The sequence below is a fragment of the Xyrauchen texanus genome, chromosome 15, assembly GCF_025860055.1.
Source record: "Xyrauchen texanus isolate HMW12.3.18 chromosome 15, RBS_HiC_50CHRs, whole genome shotgun sequence".
NCBI lineage: Eukaryota > Metazoa > Chordata > Actinopteri > Cypriniformes > Catostomidae > Xyrauchen > Xyrauchen texanus.
In genome coordinates, this window is record NC_068290.1 from 2,013,665 (window position 1) to 2,028,330 (window position 14,666).

General features: G+C 42.8%; 1 protein-coding gene across 2 annotated transcripts in view; it reads left to right on the forward strand.

The window, feature by feature from the left end:
* LOC127655760 (tubulin polymerization-promoting protein-like) overlaps nucleotides 1-11,384 on the forward strand; it is a 37,613-nt gene extending 26,229 nt beyond the window's left edge. For both annotated transcript variants that reach the window (XM_052143735.1, XM_052143734.1), the window contains exons 4-5: nucleotides 4,764-4,917; nucleotides 6,393-11,384. In XM_052143735.1, the coding sequence (XP_051999695.1) occupies nucleotides 4,764-4,917; nucleotides 6,393-6,602 (364 nt within the window). In that variant the 3' untranslated portion in view covers nucleotides 6,603-11,384. The remainder of the gene's footprint in view (nucleotides 1-4,763; nucleotides 4,918-6,392) is intronic.
* Nucleotides 11,385-14,666: the final 3,282 nt, after the last annotated feature.

Here is a 14,666-nt window from a genome sequence, read left to right on the forward strand (position 1 = left end):
CTTTCACATACACACTCACTCACAACATGCACACACACACACACTCACACACACCCACACACTACACACACTCACACACACACACACACTCACACACACCCACACACAGCACACACACACTCACACACTCACACACACACACTCATACACACACACACTCACACACTCACACACACACTCACTCACACACTCTCACACACACACTTACACACACACACTCACACACACACACACACTCACACACACCCACACACAAGCACACACGCACACACACACTCACAAACACACACACACACACACACACTCTCACACATACACACCCACACACGTGCACACACTTTCACATACACACTCACTCACACGCACAAACATACACACACACACACACACTAACGCACACACACACACACACACACTTGCACACACACACGCACACACTTGCACACACACGCACACACTTGCACACTTAGACACACATACTGAGCTGCGTTATAAAGCGCAACACACTTTTCAGCCATCTTGGATCAATGATGTGATTGCTCACGAGAGAGTATCTGAGTTACATTTACATTTACATTTATGCATTTGGCAGATACTTTATCCAAAGTGACTTACAGAGCACTTATTACAGGGACAATCCCCCCGGAACAACCTGGAGTTAAGTGCCTTGCTCAAGGACACAATGGTGGTTGCCGTGGGGATCAAACCAGCAACCTCCTGATTACCGGTTATGTGCTTTAGTCCACTACGCCACCACCACTCCAGTTCCCTATCGAGAGGTCTCTCCTATTGCGTAAGTAGCTTACGCTATGGGAAAACTCAGTTTCTCGAGAAATATTGAAGTCTTTATGTAAAACGCATTGCAGCTGCACAGCAGACAGCAATGAGCGAGGCAGCTTGGTCATTGGCTGTGCTGCAGCAGCTTGCTCGAACCAATGACGGGCGACTCTGAACGCGACCAATGGCGCTTCAGCGCGCTCAGAGCCCGCCAAGATGGGCGTGGCTTAGGGCTATATATTAGGCGCCCGTCATGAGAGTTCTTTAGATTTAATCTCCTTCAGCAAAGACCTGTTCTTCGCTGGATCCTCCGGATTGTTGGAGTCTTTACGCCCGCCGTCGAAAAGCCTAAAGCAGGACCGCTAAAGAGGACGCCGGCGCCTTCAGCCGCCTCGAAGCCTTCTGCTACGCCATCCGGCTAGCGCTATATCCTTTACTGCGCTTGCCTCTGCGATGCTTTTTAGTAAAAGAGTAATTTTCCAAGGCGTTGTTGCAAATGCCTTCAGCCTGCGCCTCGTGCAGAGGCCCTCTTCCTGATGGGGATTGTCACATCATTTGCACTCGCTGCCTGGGACCGGACCACGCAGAAGCTGCTCTCATTCAGGGCGGATGCCCGAATATGACTCCCTGGGCCTCGCCGAGCTGGCGCTTCGCTTTGCCGCTTCGCGCAAAGCGAGCCTGCTTCCACCGTGCTGCCGCCCCCTCCGTTCGAGCAGCGCAAGAAAAGCGCCGCTCACAGAGGCTGCCAGAGCACGTAGACTTCGGTGACGTCACGCCGGCCCAGTCCCCGCGTGCTTCACCGCTACCTGAGATCTCCCCGCCGCCAGTCCATTTTATGAAGGCGGACCAGCACCCCTCCAGCAGAGCGGTGGGTCTCATCTCGTTCAGCACGTCAAGGGACGACGATGAAAAGGATGACAGCCTCTCTATTGACGCTGCATCCAATGACTGGCCGGGCTCGAGTTTCGACCCCGCGCCATCGACATCAGCGGACACGAGCACGGGCACCAGCATGGACTCTGAGATCGTCCGCATCCTGTCCAAAGCCGTGGAAGACCTCGGGCTCAACTGGTCTTCTCCGGAAGAACCCGCCCGCAGCCGGCTGGACGAGTGGTTCCTGCAGGGCGCCGGCAGGCCCTCGACAGAGACCCTCTCCTTTCTTCCCGAAGTGCACGACGAACTCACGAAGTCGTGGAAAGCCCCGCACTCTGCTCGCCTGAAGCCTTCTTTTCTTCCTCGCTCTCCTCAGTGGACGGCGTAAGAGAAAGAGGCTACGAGGAACTCCGCCCCTCGAGGAGGCTGTGGCCAACCATCTGTGCCCACCCTCCACCGCCGGATGGAAAGCCAAAGCTTCTCATCCCTCGAAGCCCTGCAGATCCACCTCAGCTCTCGCCGGTCGCGCATACGCCGCCGCCGGCCAAGCTGCGTCAGCGCTTCATTCAATGGCGGTTTTACAAGTTTACCAGGCCAAACTTCTCCGCACCATGGACGAGTCTGGACCTGAACCTGAGGCTTTCAAGGACCTGTGCAGCGCCACTGACGTAGCCCTGCGAGGCACGAAGGCCACCGCCCAATCCATCGGCCGGGCCATGGCTAACTCGACTGTCCTTGAGTGCCATCTGTGGCTGACGCTAACGGAGATGAAGGACGCGGATAAGGCGCCATTCCTTGACGCGCCTATTGCTCCAAGCGGCCTGTTCGGATCAGCGGTAAAAGAATTCGCTGAACGCTTCACTGAGACCCGGAAGGATTCGCAAGCTATGCGTCACTTCCTGCCCAAGCACTCCAGCTCATCTCACCAGAGACCGCCTCAAAAGCCAAAAGTCAAAGAGCAGACCTGAAACGGATGCTCGACGCCGCTCGAGGTTCCGCTGGCCGAAGAAAGCCGCCTGAGCAACGAGGTCCTCGGCCCAAGATCGTGCTGAACCCGGAGCCTCGTAAGTCTTCCTAGCAATAGGAAGAAAAAGAGAGAGTACGTGTCTCGCAAAGGCCGGACCAGTCTCTCTAAAACATGTAAAACATTACCCAGTCCCCTTACAGGCGGTTGGAAATGTCTGTACAGCAGTCAATGGGCCAGTCACAGAACTCGCTCACCTGCAATGAAACGCCGTTTTAACGGCGACACACAGAAATCACAAAAAGAGTCATTTTCTGCCTGTGTCACTAAGGGTTCACATGTCCACACTAAAGTGCGCATTCCCACATACCAATACTGTCCAAACAGTGCCAAATACTTCCCCAGCTCAGGCTGGACGTCCAATAGATGTAGATCGTGTGCCTATTGTCATGTATGGACCACTACACACAAGCAATGTTCCCACAGTTATAAACACTTCCCCAGTAAAAGCGGGAAATACTATAAATATAGCACGCGTGCCTGCTGTCCTGCATGCACCCCTACACACAAACACTGTATGCATAGCCAAAAAACCCCCGCCACGAGCGGAACACTTTATGAAAGTGGTGCACGTGCCTACTACAGTATATGCACCCCCACCCATAAGTGCACCCGATCTGTGGGCCCTCCATGCATGGCCCCTCAACGGGTTCCCGAGAACCTCCCCAGTGGAGTTTTTCACGCCCGACCGCGAGCTATATGGCGTTTTGTTTAGGTGCTTTATCACCACGGCAAGGACTGTTTGTATATGTGTTACTATGCACTGTTTTACAGTAGAAATGAAAAGTATCACAGTGTGATTAAACAGACTTGTGTTGCTTTATGGGGCAAACATGCTCGCTGAGCGCTTCTAGAGATGTAGGCATTCTTTAAAGGGGTAGTTCATGCAAAAATGACAATTCTGTCTTTCTTAGTTTTGAGAAATTTCAAAGAGTCCTTTTGTGTTGCTCGGAAGAAAGCCCTACACGCATCGTGAAGAGTAGTATCTCAGCTCTGTAGGTCCATACAATGCAAGTGACCAGAACTTTGAAGCTCCAAAAAGCACATAAAGGCAGCATAAAAGTAATTGACCAGACTAAAAGTAATTATTTTTTACAATAAATCTCCACTTTCACTTTCAGAATGTGAAAGTGGAGATTTATAGTAAAAAAGAATGTAAATATTGATCTGTTTCTCACCCAGGGCTGGACTGGTAATCTGGCATACCGGGCATTTTCCCGGTGGGCCGACGCTCTTTGGGGCTGATCAGGGGCGGACAGGCCATTGGGAGAACCTAGCGGGCCGGTGGGTTGTTTGCAGAACGGGCCAAATGGTCCGCGATAAGCTAAAATGAGCTGCCGCATTATGCAGAAATGGCCGCAGAACAGCGGCGCCACGACCCACACGTGCTCAACAACTTTCGAATCAAAACAACATTTTTGGGCCAGTTGCCATGTAAAATCCCGGGCCGATTTCTCTTCCAAGTCCAGCCCTGTTATCACCCAAACTGATTGCATCACTTCAGAAAACATGGATTATACCACTGGAGTCGTGTCAATTACTTTTATGCTGCCTTTATGTGCTTTTTGGAGCTTCAAAGTTGTGGTCACCATTCACTTGCATTGTATGGAACTACAGGGATGAGATATTCTTATAAACATCTGCATTTGCGTTCTGCAGAAGAAAGGCATTTATATCTGGGATGAGGGTGAGTAAAGGATGAGAGAATTTTCATTTTTGGGTGAATTGTCCCTTTAAAAAAACAGATTCATGCAACAACAACAACAACAACAAAACAATCCAAAAAGGACAATAAAGCACCATAATGCATCATAAGATATGTGCACTATATTTCAAGTCTTCAGAAGTCAGTGTTTGAGGAACAGACCAAAATTAACAAAGTGGCACCTTTAGACACGCTGCACCTGATGTGACGTTTTTGCATGTCACAACCGGCCAATCAGATTTATTTTTAGATTTTCAATTTTTAGATTTTCAATCAGGCCTCACAGTTTTCTGCTGTGCTCTGTGTTACATATGATGTCACAATGTGCACCGTTAAATGTATCGTCATTTAGTCTTTCGCTTTGTTTATTTCCTTGTTTTCTAGGAACAAATCCAGCCGCGCTATCACATACAGCCAGTTCAAAGAAGCTCTCGCGGAGCTCGCCAGGAAACGCTTCAAAGAGAAAAGCAGCGAGGACGCCGCACAAGAGGTTTACCACATGATAGAAGGGAAATCGCCGGTCATATCTGGAGTTACGGTACGATAAGTGGATGAACATCATGCCAAATTAATATTATTATCAACTATATTGATAATAATAGTCTGGCCTAAAATCATGAGACTTGAAAGATTCCTTCTGGTACACAAAGTTGACTAATACCCAGTTTTCCTATGTCGGATATTTTGGCCATTTTTAATTTAGTTGTAAAATGCTGTATTTACATTATTTTCAACATGCTTAAATTGCCAAACAAAAATAGTAATTATACTTTATAGAGTAAATATGAGATTTTTCAAAAGCAAATTTATTAAAAAGGAAAAAACTGAAATATCACATTGACATAAGTATTCAGACCCTTTGCTATGACACTTGAAATTTAGCTCCGGTGTGCCCCATTTCAATTTTTTCGGCTGCATTGAAGGTTCCCAAGAGCACAGTGGCCTCCATAATTCTTAAATGGAAGACGTTTGGAACAACCAGGACTCTTCCTAGAGCTGGCCGCCTGGACAAACTGAGCAATCGGGGGGTGAAGGGCGTTGGTAAGAGAGGTGACCAAGAACCCGATGGTCACTCTGGTTGAGCTCCAGAGATCATGGGTGGAGACGGAAGAAACGTGCAGAAGGACGACCATCACTGCAACACTCCACCGATCTGGGCTTTTTGGCAGAGTGGCCAGACGGACACCTCTCCTCAGTGCAAGACACATAAAAAAGCACCTAAAGGACTCTAAGATGGTGAGAAACAAGATTCTCTGGTCTGATGAAATGAAGATTGATCTGTTTGGCCTAATTTACAAGCATCATATCTGGAGGAAACAAGGTCATCCTCAGTGCAATACCATCCCAATGGTGAAGCATGGTGGTGGTCGTATCATGCTGTGGGGGTGTTATTTAGCGGCAGGGACTGGGGACTGGTCAGGGATGAAGAACAGGAACAGGACAATGACCCAAAGCACACAGCCAAGACAACACAAGTGTGGCTTCGGGACAACCCTGTGAATGTCCTTGAGTGGCCCAGCCAGAGCCCGGACTTGAACCCAATCGAACATCTCTGGAGAGACCTGAAAATGGCTGTCCTCTGACAGTCCCCATCTAACCTGACAGAGCTGGAGAGGATCTGCACAGAAGAATGGCAGAAAATCCCCAAATCCAGGTGTGCAAAGCTTCTCGCATCATTCCCAAAAAGACTTAAGGCTGTAATCGCTGCCAAAGGAGCTTCAACCAAGTACTGAGTTAAGGGTCTGAATACTTACGCCAATGTGATATTTCAGTTTTGTCTTTTTAATAAATTTGCAAAGTTTTTTGCTTTGTCATTATGGGGTATGTTGTGTAGATTGATGTGAAAAAAATAATAATTTGAAGCATTTTAGAATTAAGGCTAAAATAATATAAAATAAAAACTATAAACTTTGCTATTTCAAAAGGAACGTGATGAAATATTGTCTGTGCAAATTCATTAAGAAGAATGCTGATGATGTTGCATTGAGTTTCCTTCTCGTTCTTCACTCTCAGAGAGCTGTGGCTTCGCCCACCGTGTCCCGTTTGACGGACACCACCAAGTTCACCGGCTCTCACAAGGAGCGTTTCGACGAGACGGGGCGTGGGAAGGGAAAGGCGGGACGAGTGGAAATGGTGGACACATCGGGATACGTGCCTGGATACAAGCACGCCGGGTCGTACGAGAAGAAAGTACAAGGGAAACCGCCACAAAAACCCATGTGAGATAAGAAGACAAACCCCCGAAACCCCTGAAACCCGCACAAAAATGGATTTTCCCTCTGTGGTTTTGTGTTCCTCTTTCTAGATTTGGGGGGGGGGGGGTTTCACTGGAACGCTATTTACAACCGAACAAAGTCGTTTCCAGCTGGTACATTCCTAACAAACTGCAAGTCTTGCAGTGCACCAACACAATAATGGCAACAAGTATTGCACGCTCTACTCGTGAAGGTTTCTCTGTTGTGCTATTGAAATGAAATGCAAATATGAGCATTTGGCATTTATGTTTCATGCTATAAACATGCTAAGCGCTAAAATGCAGAGTATGTGAAGAGTATTTTCTGGCCTAGAAAAATCCAAATCAAAGATATCATTTATTTGAGCAGATACTTTCATAATGTTTTTTTAGGGGTCAAGCATTAAAAGTGCATAGGCACCTATTGTATTCATTTGTGTTAAAATTATTATTATTATTCCGCCATTGCAGCCCATAGGAAAGTTATGAAATTTGGCACACTGATAGAGGACACTCTGAACTATAACTGACCCAAATTTGGTGTCTTTACCGCCAACGGTCTAGCGCCACCAAGTGTTCAAAGTTGCACTTATGTTTACGCTCATAACTTTTGAACCGTATGGCCGAGAATATAAAATGTTAGCTCTGATTCCTTGGCTCATGACGAGTCGAGTGCACACCGTGGTTTAAATTTTACGGCATTTTGAATTTTCCGAAAAAACTACTTTATTACCGCCTCCTTGACCGTAAGTCCGGTTTGCACTAAATCCGGTTTGCACTAAATGTTTTGTTTATCATTTAGGGACACTGTGGACAAAAAGTTATCAAAAGCTTTTTGATAGACCAAACTGTTCTCAAATAACGCTTCAACAAACTTGAAGGCGACCACGGCAAAATGGACGTGAGGCTGTAGCTTTGCAATGCTTTGGCGTATTGACACGACATTTGGTATATGTAGTAGCCATTATGACTTCAGGGTACCTGCATAGTTTCAGCACAGCACCATCCAGAGATCGGGAAATATGACCATTCTTTGCTTATAACTTCTGGAATAGTTTGGCCATCATCAACACTATGACCTGTGGGTACCTGTAAAGGTCATCCTCAGTGCAATACCATCCCAACAGTGAAGCATGATGGTGGTAGCATCATTCTGTGGGGGGTGTTATTTAACGGCAGGGACTGGGGACTGGTCAGGGATGAAGGAAGCCTGAACGCACCTTGTTTGCTTGCAATATATTGTTTTGGGCCAACGCCACCTTGTGGTCAAAAGCTATAACGAAATGTCTAAAAATGTCAATTAATTTCACCTATCGTCCTGTGACTGCTCTCTAAAGATTCCTGGGGTCATGCCGAGTACGGTGAATTTTCCATGGTCAGCCATACTTCCTGTCCGCCATTCTGAAATCTAGGTTTTCAATTAAAAGATACTTTTTCGAACTCCTCCTAGGCCGTAAGTCCGATTTGCACGAAATTGGTTGTGTATCGCCTAGAGACACTCATGATAAAATACTACTTTTCGATAGACAAAACGGTTCAAAACGCGCACCAACGAACAGCGAAGTTGCCAAAAAGCATCTAACGCTTTGCCATATATTAATAATGACCACACCCTGACCTAACCATGTAAATGTGGTGACTGTGCCACCTATTGGTCAAAAGTTTTGTATTTTAATTTCAGCCATTCTACCAATGTTTTTATGCTGCTTTTCTTAAGAGTCATAATGATGACAGATGTCCAGTGAATCGGCCCCGCTTTGTTGTTATTACATTGGTCTCGACTACCTAAGCCTACACGTAGATCATCCAGATTTGAAACTAAAACAGTTCTACTGATATTGCATTTCATATATTTTTTGACATATCTTTGATCATTAACTGAATGCAACTGTTGGTTTGATGCATCAAGAATGAACTGCTGGTGCTCAGGATTGTATATCTAGTAGTTTGGTTGATGTTTCTATCCTTCATGTCATAACTATGTATTTCTAACAACTTCAAATCTGCATGTGCTGAACTCGACGGAAAAGTTACATTTCTGCAGATCTGTTGAAATAGTTTTGATAATTTTATAATGCTTTCAGCTACCAATAAAATTGTAGCACTCTCAGGTCCATTTGATACATTTGATCATATTTAATATAGTTCTGCAGACCTCAAAATGCAATTTAGTCTGCAGCCAAATTAAAGCAATAGATCAAACTCAGAAAACCAAGGTATTAAAAGGTGTTTTGTATTCTGCTGTGGATTTTAGTTTGAAAGCACTGTTATTATTATTATCTAACATGTTATATGAAGGCACTTTGCAGTATGTGCAATGCTTCTGCCAAAAGAACAATGTTTACAAGAGTCAAACTCTAGCCAAATGACATGCAGTAACTAACATAAGTGTTAAATCTGAACGAAAACATTCCCTTTCCTGGACTGGTGTTCGGAATTCTGTAAAAACACACTGACATCTGAACACAAGATTCAACGTTCGGGTTCCCACACTTTTTGAGCAATGAATTTTAATGGCGCTGTTCCACAAACTTCCCAGTCGTTTGGATTTTTATAAGGATTTTTGACTGGTTCACTGAAAAATAAAAGTGACTCAAGAGCAATATTTAGTTTAGAAAATATTTTAGAGCAGAGCATAGCTAGAAAAATGTACAGTGGCAAGAAAAGTATGTGCACCCTTTGGAATCAGCTGGTTTTCTGCATTAATTGGTCATTAAATGTGATTTAATCTTCATTAAAGTCACACGTATAGACAAACACAATGTGCTTAAGATAACAACACATAAACAGTTAGAATCATGTCTTTATTGAACACATCCCGTTAAACATTCATAATGCTGTGGAAAAAGTAAGTGAACCCTTTGAGTTAATAACTGGTCGATCCTGCTTTGGCAGCAATAACCTCAATCAAGCTTTTCCGGTAGAGGCGGATTACACCTACTGTACATCACTTCCTTACAGAACTGCTTCAGTTCAGACATGTTCTTAGGATATCTGGTGTGAACGGCTCTCTTGAGGTCATTCCACAGCATCTCTATTGGGTTAAGGTCTGGGCTCTGACTGGGACACTCCAAAAGATGGATTTTCTTTTTTTGAAACCGTTCTGTAGTGGATTTACTTCGATGTTTAGATCATTGTCCTGCTGCATCAACTCAACATCTACTGAGCTTCAGCTGGTGCACAGACACCCTGACATTATCCTGTAGGATATCAGATAAATGTGGTCATTTATTTTTCCCTTGATGATGGCAAGCGGTCCAGGCCCCAAAGTAGCAAAGCAGCCCTAAATCATGAGGCTCCCTCCACCGTACTTCACCGTTGGGATGATGTTTTCATGTTGGTATGAGGTGCACTTTTTACGCCATACATAGTGCTGTATGTTCTTCCTAAACAATTCAACCTTAGTTTCATCAGTCCACAAAACATTTTCCCAGTAGTGTTGTGGAGTGTCAAGGTGGTCTTTGGCAATCTTCAGGTGCGCAGCAATGTTTTTGTTGGAAAGTAGCGGCTTCCTTCATGTTGTCCTGCCATGAACACCATACCTGTATAATGTTTTCTGTATAGTAGACTCATGAACAGAGATGTTAACCAGTTCCAATGATTCCTTCAAGTCTTTATCTGTCACTCTAGTGTTCTAGGGTTGGCTGGACGGCCACTTCTAGTGAGAGTACCCATAGTACTAAATCGTCTCCATTTATATGCAAGTCATGGTCCACGTCAGCAGATGCCTGTGAATAGCAAACTCAAAATATTTGAGTGCTTTTTATAAGCCAAACTAGCTCTAACCCACACCTCCAATCTCGTTTCATTAATTGGATGCTAGGTTTACCAACTCCCAACTCTAATTAGCTTTTGTTGATGTCATTAACCTATGGGGTTCACATACTTTTTCCATCCCACACTGTGAATGTTTGATTAATGTATTCAGTATCTACAAGAACAACACAATAATTTGAGTGTTATTAGTTAAAACCGATTGTGTTTGTTCATTATTGTAAGTTAGATGAAGATCAAACCAGATTTTAAGACACATTTATACAGAAATGCAGGTAAATATTTTTCTTGCTACGGCATATTTCACTCTAAAAGGTTCAGGAGCACTTTACAATAAGGTTCTATATGGTTATATTAGTTAATGCATTAAGTATCATGAACTAACACTGAACAGTCATTTTTTTTTAGCGTTTATTGATCTTGCTTTAATGCAAAATATACAACTGTTCAACGACTTCATAATGCATTAATTTAATGTTAACATATATAACTTTTAATGTAAATGTTTTTTAGTATATGTATACATTAAGATGAATTAATGCTGGAAAAGTATTGTTCATATCAACTATTGCGTTAGCTAATGTTAACGTATACAACGTTTTTGTCAAGTGTTTCCCATTTAACCCATTTCAATTTCCCTGATATTTTCCAGTACTGTGTGAAAACCCTGAACTTTGTTATAGGTGAAATTGAGACTTCTGTGGATTTAATGGGAACGAATAAACATGTTCTTCTACAGAACAGGTATTTTTCAGACATGAACGGTGGCGTAGGGTTCCGATCATACACGTCATGCAGTAGATTCTGCTAGGAAAGTGACAATAAACCATAATGTATATTTGTTGTCGTATTTTACGTATGCTTTTGATGTTTTGTGTGCTTAATGCCAAATACTGTTGTTAACCCATCTGTTTTGAGGTCTTACATTTTTTAATGTTCTACGGTATCCTGATATGCATGTTTATATGGTGATGATAAAACCAATTGTAACATGTCAGTGTTTTGTAGCAATTTATTGAATAAAAATAAAATAAAAACTGCCTGGTTATCCTTAATTTCCATTGCACCACTTAAAGCGGAGTCTGGGGCTAGTTGTCACACCGGGAAGTTTCGAGGCAAACGTCCAATTACGCAAATGCTTGTTTTCTGTAGCTGTGGTTTTGTATGTTGCCTTCAAACACCAGTTCAAAACGGTCTTAAATGAGAATACTGTTTTCTAAAAACTATCCTTCAAATAAAAATGTCAACATTGTAACGGCAACTTGGTAAACAATTACACTGGCATGCATTAAGTCAAGAGGCAACTATACATAATAAAGGTAGCTTTTAGATTTAAAAGTAGTCGCATTTACAACTAATATATTACAATATGTGTTTGCAAATGGAAGGTTCCCATTGTGACAACTTACCCCTAATAGTGTGACAATATGCCCTGCAATTGAGTCACCTGCATTAATGGTAGAAAGGTTCAATAGCCAATTTATACAGATAATTATATTTACATTTACATTTATGCATTTGGCAGATGCTTTTATCCAAAGTAACTTACAGTGCACTTATTACAGGGACACTCCCCGGAGCAACCTGGAGTTAAGTGCCTTGCTCAAGAACACAATGGTGGTGACTGTGGTGATTGAACCAGCGACCTTCTGATTACCAGATTACCAGTTATGTGCTTAGACCACTACACCACCACTCCATTATTTGTAGTCTATACAGAGATTGACTTATTAAATAAACGTACCCTGAGAAATATTCCAGTTGCCTCCGTTTGAGACCGTCAATCCTCATCTTATCAAGTGGCTTGTTGAGGGCATTACCGTGGAGATGTAGCGCATGTGGAGGCTTCACGCTATTCTCCGCGGCATCCACGCACAACTCGCCACACACCCCACCGAGAGCGAGTACCACATTATAGCGACCACGAGGAGGTTACCCCATGTGACTCTACCCTCCCTAGCATCCGGGCCAATTTGGTTGCTAAGGAGACCTGGCTGGAGTCACTCAGGATGCCCTGGCTTCAAACTAGCAACTCCAGGTGTGATAGTCAGCGTCAATACTCACTGAGATACCCAGACCCCCAGCTGATCTGCTGTTTCTGTAAAAACACGTTCTCCTCCAACAGTCTTTAAAGCTTCCTGTATTGAAAACAACATGTTACTAGTGTTGGGTAGAATACTTTTAAAATGTAATCTGGTGTGGATTACAAATTACACAACATAACATACTCTTTTGGATTACACTTTTTGGGTAATCTGATCCGATTACTTATTGCACGTGTCTAATTATAAATGCATCAAGTAACAATTTACGCTCCTTTCATTACACAGTAGCAGTGTTGGGTGTAATGCATTACTAAGTAATTAGTTACTGTAATTAAATTACTTTTTCATTAACTTTTTCAGTAATTGAATTACAGTAACGTCTCATGTAATTGTGTTAAATACTGTAGAGAAAATAAAACAATTCTATATAAAACAATAGTTACGTCTAAAGTTAAACATATGTGTTTTCTAATTTAACGCCGGCCCCTTAAATTCTTTGGCCAGTTCATGAATAATTAATTTGATTTTATATGAATATTAGAAAGAATTAAAAGAACAGTTTCAAGTCTATCCTTGTATTTTTCATCTGGTCGGGATTGTTTTAGGGTTTTAGAAAGTAATTAGTAATAATTAATGCAATTATTTTATAGAGTAATTAGAAAAGTAATCTAATTACACTGTAGAAGATGTAATTAGTAGTTAGTAATTAATTACTTTTTAAGAGTAACTTACCCAACACTGCACAGTAGTAAACGTGCAATTAAACAACAACAATTTGCTTCTTTGATAGTCAAGACTGAAATGTAATTTAATTGATATGTAATCATGGAGTCCATAACAAAGTATTCTGATTACATTATCAAGATTACATGTACTCCATTACTACCCAACACTGCATAGAACAGCATTGACAATGCATTAACCCTCTGAAATGAGACATGTTTCTGAGTGACACCAAATATTCACTGGAAAATAATGGAGATGGGGAATTTTTGGAAACATTTATGAGATTCACTGATGAATTGAGCACAATAAGATCGCAAACTTTCATTAAAACAATAGTTCACCCAAAAATGAAAATTCTCCATCAGAGATGTGTGTGACTTTCTTTCTTCTGCCGAACATAAATTACATTTTTCGATTAACATTTCAGCTCTGTAGGTCCATACAATGCAAGTGAATGGTGACCAGAAGCTCCAAAAAGCACATAAAGGCAGCATAAAAGTGATTGTCATGACACCAGTGATTTAATCCATGTCTTCAGAAGTGAAATGTACGTGTGGGTGATCAATATTTAACCTTGAGCGACCCCGTGTCCACATGTGTGGACATTGTGTTTTTAGTCGTATTCATCTATTCTTCACACTTCAGCATGCTGATTAACATCATTTCCAAATATGTGGAATTTAGGACATTATTCCATCATAAGTTGAAAAAACATTACAGCATTAACACATCTGTGGGTCTTTTCACTTCATTTTAATATAATTATAATAAATATAATTAATTAACATTAGTTTTAATATTAGTATCCATTCCTATATTCACTGTGCATTATCACATTGAGAATCATCCAAAAACTGATAAATGTCTTTCAGAGGCTTTATATGGAGTAAGGATGAAAATAAGGTGCATTTCAAACTGCAGACAGACAGCACACTGGAGGTTAAGTCATGCACTAAATAGGGAGCAAGGGAGCATCCTATAGCTCTCTATAACTGTTCTGAGACCAGTGCAGACAGGCAGCACACTGGAGGTTAAGTCATGCACTAAATAGGGAGCAAGGGAGCATCCTATAGCTCTCTATAACTGTTCTGAGACCAGTGCAGACAGGCAGCACACTGGAGGTTAAGTCATGCACTAAATAGGGAGCAAGGGAGCATCCTATAGCTCTCCTATAACTGTTCTGAGACCAGTGCAGACAGACAGCACACTGGAGGTTAAGTCATGCACTAAATAGGGAGCAAGGGAGCATCCTATAGCTCTCTATAACTGTTCTGAGACCAGTGCAGACAGGCAGCACACTGGAGGTTAAGTCATGCACTAAATAGGGAGCAAGGGAGCATCCTATAGCTCTCCTATAACTGTTCTGAGACCAGTGCAGACAGACAGCACACTGGAGGTTAAGTCATGCACTAAATAGGGAGCAAGGGAGCATCCTATAGCTCTCCTATAACTGTTCTGAGACCAGTGCAGACAGACAACACAGGGAACTCAAACTATTGCGAGGGAACT